General features: G+C 37.1%; 1 protein-coding gene across 1 annotated transcript in view; it reads right to left on the bottom strand.

The window, feature by feature from the left end:
• Positions 1-798: 798 nt before the first annotated feature.
• The window catches only part of LOC150091426 (macoilin), a 301,613-nt gene continuing 285,288 nt past the window's right edge, over positions 799-17,123 (bottom strand). The window contains exons 11-12 of the mRNA XM_090375398.1: positions 14,628-14,802; positions 799-1,215 (exon numbers count right to left, since the gene is read on the bottom strand). Coding sequence (XP_090231524.1) covers positions 989-1,215; positions 14,628-14,802 — 402 coding nt within the window. The 3' untranslated portion in view covers positions 799-988. The remainder of the gene's footprint in view (positions 1,216-14,627; positions 14,803-17,123) is intronic.

The raw sequence follows: 17,123 nt of genomic DNA on the forward strand, positions 1-17,123 counted from the left end.
ATCATCTCATGGATAATATTTTAATATCGCAATTATTAATGTTATAATAATTTACTCATTGTTAGGAAAAGAAAGGCACTGTTCTGGTACTCTGCTATAGGTATCAAAAATTCCTAGTTATGCTTCTGGTAGAATTTTTTATTGTATATAATTTAGAATCACCCTGTATACATGCATAATTCAATTAAAGATTCATTTAAACTTTTAAAATCATGAAATCGCCACATAAAAAGAATTTGAGAAAACTATCAACTGTGAATTTTCTTGTATGTTGGCATATTCTTTGGGTTAACAGAAGAATCCACAATGATTAATATATGATATTCTTTTGAACTAACAGCCAAATGCAATTTACTTTTAATTGCCATAAACAAAGGTTTAAATACTAAGTTATTATCCAAACTAACAAAATTTTCGTTGAGTGGCTGATCTAGACTGCAATTCTGCAAATGGATCATAAGAATTAATAAAAAATCTCCCAACCCACCTAGCATTTATAATCCTTTATATTTTTATTTATTAATTGTGAATATTTTAATTCATTAAAAGTGAAATTTATGTCTGTGATTAATGATGTTTACTAATTAAAAATAAAAATTACCTTCATATATTCTTGAAGTGGAAGGAGGACTTTATGGCAGTACTTTGATGAATGAGCTGAAAATGTGGTATTGTTTTTTTTTTTTTTTTTGTCAATTAGTAAAAAGCCATGTGCTATTTTCACTTGCATATGAATAAAATTTGAGAATATGCTATGTTAATTATTCTTCCCTTCCTAGAAAATGACGAAACTGCACATCAAGCAAATCCATGTTTTATTTTACAGCATGTTTTTGCTGTCTGACAAAGTTTCCTTTCTATAAACACAAGTGAACGTTTACTGCACAAACAGGCCACACAAGGCCAAATTACACAAATAAAAGCTTCCTATGGATAGCCTGCAATGTTGATTTACACACCGGCAATTTTGTCATGGGAACGGATCAGTTTAAATGTCAGATGGTGCCACATGAGGAGTATATGCTGAAGCATTAGGGTCCAGAGCAGAACTGGTAGGCTGGGTATCAGGGAGAAACTTAGGACTGTACAGGAGGGATTCTAGAGAAACAGGAGTAGGAGGATAGCTGGAACCAGTAGTTACTGGCATCACTGCCATTACTTCAGCAATTTTGGACTTTAGGTCATCTATCTCTTTGTCTTTCTGAACAAGGAGCGCTGTAAAAACACAAAAGTAATAGTTAGAATACTAAGAGTATACCATTCATTATAAATCACATATGTGAAATAGATTACTATTATGCTAATAATCTGACATCAGAATATGATATTTATTTGCTTATATGAACCAGTTTATTAATAGTTATAATAAAATTATATTAAATTAGCAATTCTCTTAGGATAATCAAAACAGTCATTAATAACAATTTGCAATTTCTGAATCGGTGGCATTTAATACAAATTATTGAAAAACTAAATGGGAAATTTTTTAAAATATTTACAAATTTATCAACAGCATTAACAATGTGATAATCAAGGTGAACAAAGTTCATCAAACTGTTTGAAATGCTAATCAGCAGGATGATTTGGGAACTGAAGTATTATACATCTATTATTGAGCAGTGTTCTTTGCTGCTGGAGGGAATCCTTAATAAATCTCTACCTTTAGGAGTAAAATTGTATCAAACATGCAGTCTATTAGTAAATTGCATAAGCCTAAGTTGCTAATATCTTTTTAAACTGTATGGCACCACCTGAACAGGTGAATCCACTGTATATTTAAAAATCCAAAACACTGCCAGGACAAAATGTTTTGAAGCTATTGGCTTCAAAGTGAACAGTCAGACAGCATACAGAAGTAAAAGTTCCACTTAAACATAACAGTAAAGTATAAAGTATGTCATCTTTAACTCTTATAAGCAGGCAGTATTTGCCCTATGCAGTATAATACTATTCACTGCACCTGCAGGGGAACATTTTAACACAGTGATTTAAATATTCCATTGAAATCACACTGTTTTGATTATTGATTGTGGGAGCATTCTGCTACCACTGAAGATTGATAAAGGCTGTAAGTGATGCTGACTAGCAATGTTAAGGCTTATGTTCAACTTAGAGACAAATATGGTTATCTTGCCTAAGTTGCTAATATCTTCTTAAATTGAGCAGCATCAACCTCAATAGGCAAATACACTATAAATTTAAAAATCTGGAACACTGCCAAGATAGCCATTTCAAAGCTATTGGCTTCCCATCTTATTCTCCTACATATAGTATTGTGCAATGTAGTGCAAATGCAGCCCGATTCTAGGGGTTAAAAAGGTACACAAAGGTTGTTACGTTTTTAAATGAAAGTTTTACTTTAATACACTATTTGGCTGTTCACTTAGACAAAATACAAGGGGATATCAAAACGTTTCTACCCTGACCTAGATAAAACATCAGTAGGACAATGCCGTTTTTAATATAAGTTGTCTACATATTGAATAACTAACATGTGAAATTTCATTCCCATAGGTGATTATATACAGAAGTGGAGCCTGGAATCTGAGGAAGGACACTATGGTTGACAAAGTGGAGTATCCAGCAGTGATCAAGTTTCTGGATTTGCAGGGCAAGAAAGCTCAGGAAATCGACAAAGAAATGAAAGCTGTGTATGGGAAGAATTGTTCATCCTATGATACTGTAAAAAAGTGGAAACAGGAGTTCCAGTGTGGTCATACAAGTGTCTTTGACAAGCCAAGAGAAGGAAGGCCATCAACATCCACAGATAGACGGTTGTAAAAGTTAAGCAGCTGGTGCTGAGTGACTGACGTTTGACAATTAATTTCATTTCAAATGCAGTGGAAATTAGTTATGGGTCTGCCCACAGAATTTTACATGACCATCTGCACATATCTAAAGTCTTCCCACATGATGGGTTCCAAGGTTGCTGACGCCTTTGTAGAAGCAATGTTGAATGCAATGTTCTCAAAAACTGTTGGATTTGTGTAATGCGGATGTTGAGAACTTTTTTGATCAGTTGGTGACAAATGATGAATGCTGGGTGCATCAGTATGATCCGGAAACTAAAGACAGATCAAAGCGGTGGAAGCACACCTCCTCCCCACCTCCCAAAAAGGCCAAGACCACTCCATCTGCGAAGAAGGTGATGTTATCCGTGTTTTGGGACAGAAAAGGTAGTTAATCCTGCACATAAAGATTTCTGTAATATTCTCTGGTAAATGTGGAACCATGAGGTTCCACATTTACCAGAGAATATTACAGAAATCTTTTTAAAAAGTTACACGATGCTTTGAATGTGAAGAGGTGTGGAATGTTAACCAAAGGTGTCTATCTTCTATCAGACAATGCACTGGCTCACAAGGCCATTGCCACCACAAACTTTGTTGCCCAGTGCAGCTTCAAACTACTGCAGCACCCATCCTATTCTTCTGATCTAGCACCCTCAGACTTATTGTTTCAAGAAATGAAGAAACCATTGTGTGGACACTGCTGTGATTCGTATCAGGAAGTCAATGAAGTGGAATCGTGTTTTCAGACAAAAAAGTGCAGACTTCTATGATCAAGGCATTAAACAACTGATCCATAGATGGAAGAAATGTGTTACTAAACATGGAGAGTACATAGAAAAGGATTAAAGTTTCTGTGAAGAGTTATTATTTCTAGGTAACGGTACGAACTTTTTGATACCATCTCATACATTAATTACAGATTGGCACATGTTTGCTAATAGAGGTCCCTCTGCCAGATGAGAAGCCAGTAGCTTTAAAACAGCTGTCCAGTAGTATCTCAAAATTTTAAACGTACAGCAGATTCATCTGTTCAGGTGATGCTATATAAGTTAAATACATTAACAACTTGAACCGAACCAAGGATAACAGTATTTGCCTACAGTGGGAGCAGAATGATATCTGTGATCAAATGCATCAGTGTATGAATTTAACAATTAATATTATTAGAGATTTGAATTTTATAATGGCTTAATGAAACCACACCAACATTATAATAATGGTTTGCACAAGATACAGATGTCTAGGCACTCAGTTCAATTTCTTATATTTTCTAGAACTACATCTCTGCAGCTCTCATCCATAATGGGGAAACAAATAACATGAGCGAGTGCAGAAATGTATAGAAATATGTAGTTAATATTTTTGGATCAAAGTAGCAGGACTTTTGTAGCATATTGCTTTCATAAGAAAGCAATATGCTACAAAAAACCATTACAACGCAGCCAAATTAAAATATATTTCTTTTACATAATGGACAAAGTATATGAAATGCAATTTTAGTGTTGGAAAAAGTTCCGAGTTTATTTTTGTGGAAATAATGGTCATAAAGAACAAAATGGATATGTTTGCTTGGGTTTACTGGTGTTAGAGGGTTGCTCCACTTGTAGAGAAGCTGCAGAAATACAGGTTAAGATGGCCTGGACATAATACAAGTGATCAGCAGAGAGAGAGGAATAAAAACAATTATGGCAACACTTGAGGCTATCACAGACAACCTCTCAGATATGCCAAGCCGTGCTTGCTACCTGAGAGTCTAAAATGCTGATGGAACTGATGTTTGGGTGACACTCAAGTCAAGTGGACCTAATTTCGGCAAAGTCAGATCAGTCTATGACAGACAAATCCTCTGCTCACACCTTCACAATGGTGGGACTGTTAGTAACCTTGGGTATAAACTCCCATGTACAAGTCCTGAAATATGGCACCTAGCATAATACTGGAGGTGACCACTGTGGTGTGAACAAATGTAAGCAGGGGTCGTCAAGGTGTGGCATCCACATCACATGGAGGAATGCTTCCCCTCTATTACCAGGCAATATTAGGTGGTAGATAACTCATCAACTGGTGCAATACCACCACTTTGTTTATTGGAGACTTGAAGTGGTGGAACATGTGTTTAGTCTCCAGAGTAAAGCTCCAGCAACCCCCATATCTCTTCCATCATGTAGTATGATTGATGTCTTTTGAGGTTATGAGGGATATCATGGAGAGATCCAATCTTCTTTACATTTTGAGGGTACAGCTCTAAAAAGGTGTATGCAGGCCGGCCGCTAGGTAGTCCACCAGACCAAACCTATTGGTAACTCTTTAGGAGGCTTCCGGATCAGCTAGTGTATAATCTCACTACCTCAATTCTACCAGACTGGAGGGAGTCTGAGCAGTGTGCGTGTGGGGGGGGGGAATTGTCGAGGCCACATCAAGTTAAAAAGCGGGGTATATTCTTACCATGTGTATGCCACATTCTAAAATTTCATTACTCCATACAGCATGTAATGGCCACCTTTTCTTACTTCTGATTGCACCACGAATTGTCAAAATAACAGAACAAACTTAACTACAAAAAATATTTTAAACCTCTCCCAAATACTTCCTTGTTCATCTCACAAATATACTTGGTCTCAGTTCTAATCTCAATGATGTCCATTTCCACTTAGTCTGCCAAACTCCATAGTTTTTCTGACAGTATCCCAGTTATCAGTTGATTCAACCACTGTGCATCTCAGTTGTCCAAAATATTTGCTGTACGATTCCTTCACCTCAAATGTGGTACTTGTGCATATGTCCATTCTGATATTTCCTGTCAGAGACTCAGTAATTTTGAATCTTCTCTTTTCGATCTCCTCCAGCTTAAAATCTCTACCACATTCTGTCAAATTCATGTTGCCTCTATCATTCTCCCACCTCAGATCACAACTTGGTGATGGTCTCCAATGGAGCTTTTCTCTGGTGGTTATTCTCAACCTAGTGTTGTTTGGCATTACAAGAATGCAAAATGGGGTGATCCACAAGATTTCTTCTTTTCCTTGATCAGATTACTATTTCAAATCTTCTGATGTCAATGTTTGCTCAGATTGTGTCGGTGAAATTATTCCTGTAGGAATGAAATCCTTTATTCCATACTCCATCTTAAAATCTTGTCCTTTATCTAAATCTTGGTTTTCCAGTAAACGTGCTAAGCCAGTTCAAGAGAAGAATTTTGCCTATCGTATTTGGCTTGTACTCAAATCCCCAGGTTTATTTTCTGCCAACAAAAAAAGCTCACAATAATAATTTCAAAACAGTTATTAATCAGTCCAAACTAGATTTCGAATGGGCTAAGGAGTAGAAAACTTGCTTCTTGTACAAATGGTAGTTGAACATTCTGGTCTCCCAAAGCTATTGCCCAAACTTTTGTCCATCTCTGTTCTTACCTCTGTCAAAGTCAGATGGTTCTATTGCCACTTCAGCTAAAGATAAAGCTCACCTGCTAGCATCCTTTTTTTTCTCCCAATTCATATACTGATGATCTTGATAAACCACTTCCCACTATTCCCTTCAACGCCTGCTGTGGTTTTCCATCAAATGGATGTCAGAAGGATTTTGAAAAATCTTGGTGCTAAAAAGCTCAAGTTTCTGAGCTTTCTCCACTTCATTTTTTTTTTCACTTTCTGATTTCAAAGATGTTTTCCCTTCTGCTTGGAAATTTGCTCATATCCAGCCAGTTCCTAAAAAGGGACTGCCAGCTCAACAATCTAGAAACCTTCCAACTGATCAACGATTGCCAGTATGGACTCCATCAATGTCAATCCACTGGTGATATTCTATCTGGCTTATGTTACCCATCTATGGACAAATTCAGAGAAAAGGTTTGGTGAAACTGAAGCAGTTGCTTTTGACATTTCAAAGGTTTTTCATTGTGTTTGGCATAAAGGTCTTCTAAATAAACTTCCATCTTATAGCTTTCCAACTGTTTTTAGTAATTGGGTATCCAGTTCTCCCTGACCATTTACTGCGGGTGGTAGATGGTTCTCTGTTTTCTAACTTCTCCACTAATGCAGGAGTTCCCAAGGGTTCAGTTCTTTCTCCCATTCTTTTCCTCTTGTATATTAATGACCTTCTTCCATTGAACTGAAATCTTGTTCATTATTTAGCTGATGACAGCACACTGCATTCCACCATCCAGTTTGAGAAACCTTACCCTGAACAAACAGCTTCAACCTTCTCGAATATTCCATTACCAATTCCTTAAATGCTGATCTACAGGAATTCCCCAGTTGGGCAAATATAACTTAGTTGATTTCCGTACTAAAACTCAGTCCTGTCTTATATTTCGCAAAAAGAATTCTTCTACTGCTATGCTTATCTTTGGTGACACTCTGATTTCTAGGCAAAATATATATCTCTACCGGGGACCACCCTTATTTCTAATTTCTCTTGGCATAAGCATGTTACAAATATTGCTTCCTCTGCATCTAAAAAACTGGGTTTTCTCTTTCACTTGGTGTTACTTTTCTTCCAAACATTTGTTCACTCTGTACAAATTGCAAATCTGTCCTACCATGGAATATTGTTCTCAAATCTGGGGCAGTACTCCTAAAACCTGGTTTCTAGATTCCATTCAAAAGAGAGGCAGTTAGGTTAATTAACGACTCATCTCTAACAGTCTCTCCACTCTGTCTCATAGATGTTCTGTTTCTGCTAAATGCCTTTTCTATAGATACTTCCATGGGCAATGTTCTTCTGAATTGGTTTCTATAATTCTCCTTCTCCCTTCGATAGTAATCCAAACATATTCCTCAACCAGTCAACATCCTTTCACTGTCCAACTTCAAACTTACAGAACCAACTGTTCTTCTTCTTCCTCATTTATTCATCCAACTTTCATGTTCTGGAACAACCTTCCACCATACGTATTTCCTGAAAATCACAATCTACAGAAGTTAAAGTCTAATGTCAACAAATATCTTCTTTCATTTTCTCAACCTTCAACCCATGTATGGTACTAAGTACTATAGGTTCTAATACCTCTCATGTTTCAGGTTTTTATAAAAAAAAAAAAAAAAAAAAAAACCACATGTAAAAGGAAAGTGTAAACACAGACTGAAATTGATAATGAAGTGAAAAGATATGGGAAAATGGTGATTCAGGGCAATCAGCTATTTGTGGAAAAAGAAATTAGTATTTTTCCTAGATGCCTCATTGGCATCTAGGAAAAAAATCTTAACTTTATGTAAATATGGTTAATATTTTTATTGATAAAAATGTGTCCTATTTTCTGTTGAGAACTGAGACAACAGGAGACAGAGTGGTAATCAATGGACACTGCTCATCATGGACTAATGTTATCAGTGGAGTCCCTCAGGGTTCAGTGTTGGGTCCATTATTGTTTTCTGTATTTATAAAAGATATTGATGATGGTATATCAAGCTTAATGTCCAAGTTTGCAGACGATACGATGGTTGGCAGGGTTGTCCTTGACAACCCTGCCAACCTGCAATACTGACACTATGCTGCTGCAACAGGATCTGGAAAGGTTGAGCAGATGGGCTGAGAGGTGGCAAATGAAGTTCAACATTGACAAATGTAAAGTACTACATATGGGAAACAGCAACCCCAGAGCAACGTATCAACTCTGTGGTACTATACTGACAGTGGTAGAGAATGAAAGGGACCTGGGGGTGGTTGTGCAGGCAGATATGAAGTTCTCTGGGCAGTGCAGATGGGCTGCAAGAGTAGCTCATGGTGTATTGTCAATGATATATAGGAATTTTTCTAGCAGGGATAAGGAGGTGATTATTCCCTTGTATAAGGCAATGGTCAGGTCACGCCTAGAGTACTGTATACAGGTCTGGAGGCCTCATTTCAAGAAGGATGTAGAGCTGCTGGAACGAGTACAGAGAAGGGCAACAAGATTAGTGAATGGAACAAAGGGGTGTTCTTACGCAGAAAGGCTTAAGTTTTGCAAATTACAGTGTCTGGAGACTAGGCACCAGCGAGGTGATCTGATAGAGGTGTATAAAGCCTTGAATGGTTTGAGCATGCTCAATGCTGATGGGATTCTTCCTCTTGCTCAGAATAATCACCTGAGAGGGCATAAATTCAAATTGAGGAAAAACAGATGTAGGATAGACGTGCGGAAATTTGCCTTTAGCCAGCGGGTGGTTGGTTGGTTGGTGGAACAGACTTCCATCCCTTGTCGTGGAAGTTGATAGCTTAAATAAGTTTAAGGCTCAGCTGGACAGGTATTTCGAATGAACAGAGGGATGAAGTGGAAGTGGTGTTTTTTTTTTTTTTTTGGCTGATGCTGCATAAGCTTGCTTTCTTGCATCAAATGCCTCTACTAATGCTAAGACTAACACCATAAACTTTGACATAAGCATACAGTATAGAATTTTGATTATGTTGAAGAAGCTACAAGAATGAAACAAAAGGAAAATATGGGTGAGTACCACCTTGTGGTAGATCAGAATTAATATACTTGACAGCAAATACTGATTGTGTAAGAAAGATGTTTTTATTACAAAGTGAATTTCAAAGGAACAAATCTCCTCTAAACTACAATAGCAGTGATGAGTGGTAGCAAGGAGAGATCTTGCTGATGAGCAAAAAGGGGCAAAGTTTTCAAGCCAAATGCAAGTCTTCTCATAGGTGCTATAGGTCCTGGATTCTTTTACAAAGGGCAAGGCGGGTCAATGAAGATACATTTGGGTGGTGTGGATAGATGCATCTCAGGACCTGGATACATGTGTATGTATATGATTCTTTAGGGAAACAAACTGATCTCTTGCCAGAATCCTCCATGCACTAAGGGCTGCTCTTGTAACGGAGTGGAATTTATTACAAGGATTACTATTATGAGGCTTGTAAACAGTAAAAGAACTTGTTGTGATAGATGTTTTATTATTTAAGAAAATAAGAGGCATTTCTTTTACAACTTAATATAACATTCTTATAATAATATTCTTCCATAAAAATTGGATTGAAAAACCAAAAACGGTTTATTTCACTTGGTATACAATTAATATACTGAACTAGTTTTTGTGAATAACAATAATGTTTCGGATTAAATTTTTATACCTATTATCGAATCTGAAAATTGTGAAGATCATTTGGAAAACAACTGTCTGACACTGAAGTTGAAAAACAAAATGTCTTTCTCAATATGGAGCATAATGTTAATTTATTATTACAGTAACTTATATCCCATTTTATGTCATAGCTTTCATATTAAGAAGAGATATGGATCCAAACTGTCTATCATATAAAATAGTTACGAACTCTAAATATCAAATGTACTTCCCCTAACTTAGATTCTCAATTCAAACAAAGAAACTACAATCACCTTTTGAAGGGCTTCTGACTCAAAGACAACATGATGGGCAGCTATAAATCTACAGATACTGTTGCAGAGCTCCTTAAATCCAATATAAAATAAACCATAAAGTTAAAAAAATATATTTTTTCCCTTTTAGACAGCTTAGAGCTTATAATATGATGCTGGTAATCACTTCAGCAACTTTATTGTGCTCATCTTTCTTGATTACTGTCTTATTGTTTCCAAATTTTTGCCAATGGCCCATGAGGATATTCTGCATATATATATATGTATATATATATAGAGCAATACAAGTTCATAATGTAAGGAAATTTAATGCAGTTTGGTTTTCATTTCATTCCTAAATGCAGAGATTCTCTTGGGCTGTTGGTCAAAATCAGGCTTGAAGTATAGTAGAAATGATAAGCCCTTCATTTAGGAAGAAAAATTGAAAACTTTTATAGTTTTTAAATAATGCATAAAAAACAAAAATTGTTAAATCAATTACAGGCATTGGATGCATTCTCTAAGTGCAGAATTCCCACAATCAAGAAGTAGAGTACAGCAAATTTTTATGGCAATTTTCAATTATTTTCACTCATAGCAAACATTGCCATAACTTACAAAAGCAGTTTTTAGGACACTAGAGAAAGTGTGCACATTGGACAAATTTTTATTTTTTTTTGGAAAAATGATCTGAGTTTAGCTGTGTTATTATTATTCTTTTTTTTTTTTATGACAGATTTTTTACTTTAATCTGGCAGCTAAAAGTGCAACAATATGGTGTCCCTGATTACTGGTTGTTTAGCAGTTCTCTGGGCCAAATGCTCTAACACAGTTTTAAAGCATATCTCAGAGAATGTCTGTGACAACCTCAAGGACCTTTGGTCCTTGAGGTTGTCACAGACATTCTCTCAGATATGCCAGACAAGCTGTACTTGCTACCTGGAAGTCTAAAACGCTGATGGAACAGATATTTGGGTGACATTCAAGTCAAGTGGACCCAATTTCGATGAAGTCCGGATGGTCTGTGACAGCCAAATCCTCTGCTTGCATCTTCATGATGGTGGGACTATTAGTAATCCTGGGTATAACCTCCATTCACAAGCATAATGTGGGTGACCACCCAGGTGTGAACCCACGTAAGCAGGGGTAGAAGTGTGGCACCCACACCATATGGAGGAATGCTGCCCCTCTGTGTTACCTCTGTTACCAGGCAATACTAGGTGGGTAGATGACTCTCATCAACCGGTGCAATACCACCACTTTGCTTACTGGAGGCTTGAAGTGGTGGAATCCATGTTTAGTCTCCAGAGCTAAGTTCCGGTCAACCTTTCCATCTCTCTTCCATCCCAAACATTTCGCAAATATATGTGGTCTCAATTCTAATCTCAATGATGTCCATTTCCACTTGCAGTCTACCAAACCCCATGTACTTTTTCTGACAGAATCTCAGTTATCGGTTGATTCGACTACTGCTCATCTCAGTTGCCCAAATTATTCACTATACGATTCCTTTCGCCTCAAAGATGGTACATGTGCATACGTCTGTTCCTATATTCTGTGTCACAGACTTGGTAATTTGGAATCCACTCTTTTTGATCTTCTCTGGCTTAAAATCTCTCTACCTCATTCTGTCAAATTCATCTGTTGTCCCCACTGTTCTCCCAACTCCACTAATCCACTTGGAACTCTTTGACTTGCTCTCTTTGCAACTTGACTTTCTCCAGTCCAACTTTCCTAACAGTAAGGTAACTTTCTTTGGTTATTTTAATGTTCAAAACTCCAGCTGGCTTCCGCTTTCTAATCACACAGACCCAGCTGGTAGAGATCTGAGGCTTTTTTGCAATTACTAATGACCTTGCACAGATTGTTCATTTACCTACAAGAATACCGTACAATCCTAATCGTACAGCCAATACGCTTGATCTTTTTCTCACAAACAACCCTTCTAAGTACATGGTCAAAGTGAGTGGTCCTTTAGGCACCTCAGATCACAACTTGGTGATTATTTCTTCTCCAATGAAGCCTTTATCTCATAGCTATTCACAACCTCTTATTGTTTGGCATTACAAGAATGCAAAATGGGATGACCTGCAAGATTTCTTTCTTCTTTTCCTTGGTCAGATTACTGTTTCAAAACTTCTGATGTCCCCGTTTGCTCAGATCATGTCAGTGAAATTATTCTTGCAGGAATGGAATCCTTTATTCCACACTGCACTTTAAAATCTCGCCCTTCATCTAAACCTTAGTTTTCCAATAAATGTGCTAAGACTGTTCAAAAGAAGAACGTTGCATATTCTAATTGGCTTGTTTCCAATTCTTCAGTTTCATATTCTGCCTACACCAAAGCTCGCAACAATTGTAAAGCAGCCATTAATCGGTCCAAACTAGATTTTGAACAGGCTAAGAGTAGGAAACTTGCTTCTTGCCTTAATGGTAGCCAAGAATTCTGGTCTCTTGCCAAAGCTATTGGCGCCAACTTTTGCCCATCTCTGCTCCCACTTCTATAAAAACCAGATGGCTCTGTTGTCACTTCAGCCGAGGATAAAGCTGACCTGCTAGCATTCCATTTTTCTTCCAACTCATGTATTAATGATCTTGTTAAAACACCTCCCACCATTCCCAACACGCTCTATTCAATGCCTCCTGTGGTCTTCCGTCAAAAGGATTTTGACGAATCTCAATGCTAAGAAAGCTCCTGTGGTATTTCTCCACTTGTTCTCCTGAACTTACTCTTGTTTTTTGCCTCCTTTTTCTACTTTCTTATCCAGCCAGTTCCTAAAAAAAGGGTGACATGTCTCTCCCATTACAATTACTTCTACTCTTTCTAAAGTAATTTAGAAATCAATTAACCGCCAACTCTTAAACTACCTAGAAACCTTCCTTCTGATCAAAGTATGGATTCCGTCAGTATCGATCCACTGGTGATATTCTGGCTTATGTTACCCATTTATGGACAAATTCAATGGAATAGTTTGGTGAAACACAAGCAGTTGCTCTTGACATCTCAAAGGCTTTAGATTGTGTTTGGCATAAAGTTCTTCTAAACTTGCTTCCATCTTATGGTTTGCCAACTGTTTTTTATAATTGGTTATCCAGTTTTCTCTCGGATCGTTCACTGAGGGTGACGGTAGATGGCTCTGTCTTCTAACTTTTCCACTAATGCTGGTGTCCCCCAAGGTTCAGTTCTTTCCCCCATTCTTTTCCTCTTGTATATTAATGACTTTTTTCTATTGACTGGAATTCCCATCCATAGTTTTGCCAATGATAGCACATTGCATTCCACTTTCCATTTTGAGAAACCTTTGCCCTGCTCCATCAGCTTCAACTCCTCGAATATCTGCTACCAATTCCTTAAATGTGGATCTCCAGGTAATTCTCCAGTGGGGCAAAGACAACTTAGTTGATTGCAATCCTTCTAAAACTCAAGTCTTGTCTTATATCTCGCAAAAAGGATTCCTCTGCTCCTATGCTTATCTTTAGTGACACTGCAATTTCTAGGCAAAATGATATCTCTTTTGGGGATTACCCTGACTTCTAATCTCTCTTGGCACAAGCACATTACAAATATTGCTTCCTCTGCTTCTAAAAAACTTGGTTTTCTCTTTTGCTCTCCGCATTACTTTTCTTCCAAACAGCTGTTCACTTTGCACAAATCACAAATCCGCCCTACATTGGAATATTCTTCCCACATCTAGGGCGGTGCACCCAAAACCTCTCTCAGGCTTCTAGATTCCATTCAGAAAAGGGCAGTTAGGTTAATTAATGACTTGTCTCTAACAGAGTCTCTCCACTCTCTGTCTAATAGATGTTTGTTTTTTTTTTTTTTTTTTTTGATTTGGTAGTTGTTGGCGCATCGGCTTCTATGGCCATATTGCACCTCCCAAGGTTTTTGCAGTACTTTGATCCAAGCCCGAGGCGGGAATCGAACCCGCGACCTTTGGGTTACCGGGCAGGTACTTTACCCACTCGGCTAGCCCGGTCGGCTCTAATAGATGTACTGTTTCTGCTGCATGCCTTTTCTACAGATACTTCCATGGGCACTGTTCTTCTGAATTGGCTTCTATAATTCCCTCTCTCTCTTTCAAAACAGTCCGAACACATGTTGCCACCAGCGAACATCCATTTACTGTCCAACTTCAAACTCACAGAACCAACTTTTCATCTTCCTCGTTTATTCATTTAACTGCCGTTTTCTGGAACAACCTTCCTTCATACGTATTTCCTGAAAATTAAAGTCTACAGAAGATCAAGTCTAATGTCAACAAATATCTTCTTTCGTCTTCTCAACCTCCAACCCATACATTAGAACCTATAGTACTACTAAGTACTATAGGTTCTAATTCCTCTTATGTTTGGGGTTTTCATTAAAAAAAAAATAATAATAATAATAAAAAATAAACTAGTAGCACTTCATGTATTGGAGAAACAATACTGATTTTTTTTTTTTTTTTTTAAATTCTATATAGGCGAATGTTTTTACCCACATTTCACCTATCAAATTATGACAATTACATCAAAATTGAAAGTAAACTAACCTTGTTTTATTTCCAGCTGTCGCTTTGCTTCTCCCAGTGCAGAAAACAAATCTAATTTTAAACGTGTCTCAGCACTGAGACTATTTTCAAGGTGGGCATTCTTGTCTTGCATGGCAGACAAAGCAGACATTAACACTTCTGTGTCTCCTTGTGAATCTTTGTACTGCCGCAGTGACTGAAACACAATCATAATATTTATATTCACTGAAGTCAAAACAAACTTTTTATGTAATATGACATGCATTTATAGATTATATAAATATTCATGCGCACTAAGAAATTTGAAAAACAATTTAAAATCCATATATGATGATCATGTTAAAATTCAATTTATGCAACTCAGGGCCGTAAATCTTAAGCCGCCCAATGTTCAATTTCATTTGGCCTGCAAGAAATGTCATTTTCTGTGTACAGGCACTCCCCGACTTAGATGGCTCAAATTACACATCTGGCTTTAAGAAAAATATTTAAAAAAAAAAAAAAAAATGTCCACGAGGCAATAAATTGTAATTGGAGACTTCAAAGATACCTATAGCCCAGTGTTCCAGTCCAGCTGGAACTTTCCAAGAATGTCAGACAATAACAGTGTGCACATACATAGCTCACCACAACTTATCACATGTGCAACGATTTGTATGTAGCTAGAAAGGGAGCTTCTTTGTTACACTATTTCTTCTTTTGTCTAATTTTCATACATCGTTATTTATACTACTGCTTTGCCTTGCAGATAACTTTGTTTTTTTTTTTTTTTGTTTTTTTTTTTATTTTTGCATGTCATCCCAGTCAGTATGGCAGAAAAGCACACGACTGGACCCTGGCAATGTTGCCATTTTGAAAAAGTGGCATACAATTAAGTTAGAGCAAAAATTAGAAACTGTGAACTGTATGAAGGCAAGAAAACAATAACGGCCATTTCACATGATTTAAGGCTGGCAACACCCACTGTGAATACAATAGTAAAAGATAAAAAAAAACATGCAAAACTGTACCTTTAAAGTGTACTGTGAGAAAAAGAAGGCATTGCTTCAAACTTCTCTAGATAAATACATGAGAAAGATTGAGCATCCTCCTCAACTTGCAGATTCCCTAACTCCAACTCCAGCACCATGCTTCTATGGCCTTCCACTCCTTCAGCTATTTTAGAGCCAGAAGATGGGTCTGGATATAGACTGCGTGATAGCTCACTCTTCAACCTCATTCTCCTCCAACTAATATCAGTGTTAGATATACCCCCCCCACACACCATAAATAAGTTGTATGTATACATACTTTAAAAGTTTTGTTTTTTAAATAATATTCTAATGCATATGTTATGAGTATGTAATTGTAATATACAAAAAGTTATACAACATAAATAAAGTGATTTTTTAAATCGTCGACTTATGTTTACATGTATATACAGATTTTGGGTGTTTTCCAAGTTATGTAAAATTTCAACTCACGGTAAGTCAGGGAGCACTTGACTTACCGTTATAACTAAAAAAACACGTTATAACCAAAAAAAAAAAAAATTTTTTTTTTTTTGCTATTTTTTTCCCAGTTATTTTAACATTAGTACACTTCACTTAGTAAATAAAGAATTTATTTGCTAATGCTTTGAGTTATGCAGATTAAAACACAAATTATTAAAGGTTATTAGCATTAGTATTAGCAGAGGAATACGATGCAGGAAAGCAAGCAAGCTTATGCAGCATCAGCAAAAAAAAAAAAAAAACGCCTCCCATTTCACTCCAAATGCTTGTCCAGCTCAACCTTAAATTTAAGCTATCAACTTCCACAACAAGATGGAAGTTTGTTCCAGCAATCAACTGCCTGCTGGCTAAATACAAATTTCTGCACATCTATTCTGCAACTGTCTTTCCTCAGTTTGAATCTATGCCCCCTCAGGTCCTTAATCTGAGCAAGAGGAAGAATCCTATTAGCAGTGAGCTTGCTCAACCCGTTCAAAGGCCTTATAAACCTCAATCAGATCACCGCGCATGTGCCTAGTCTCCAGATGCTGCAATTTGCAGAACTTAAGCCTATCATGGTAAGAGCACTCCTTTGTTTCCCTCACCAATCTTGTTGGCCTTCTTTGTACTCATTCTAGTAATTCTCAACTCGACATCCTTCCTAAAATGAGGCCTCCAGACCTGTACACGGTATTCAAGGTGTGGCCTACTCATTACCTTGTACAATGAGATAATCAGCTCCTTGTCCATGCTAGCAAAATTCCTTCATATCATTGACAAGACTTCATGACCTGCTCTGGCAACCCATTTGCACTGCTCAGCAAACTTCATATCTGACTGTACAATTACCCCCCAGGTCTTTTTCACTCTCCAATTCCCTGAGTATAGTAACACATAGTTGGTACATTTCTCTTGGGTTACTGCTACCCATATGCAGTACTTTGCATTTGTCAATGTTAAACTTCAGTTGCCACATTCATTATATCATTCCCTTTACATTCTACTAATACACAATGCTGTTATGGACTTAAATTTTATGCATATA

This window comes from Mastigoproctus giganteus, chromosome 1, assembly GCF_048544385.1.
Source record: "Mastigoproctus giganteus isolate SK-2022 chromosome 1, ASM4854438v1, whole genome shotgun sequence".
In the NCBI taxonomy this organism is placed as follows: Eukaryota; Metazoa; Arthropoda; class Arachnida; order Uropygi; family Thelyphonidae; genus Mastigoproctus; species Mastigoproctus giganteus.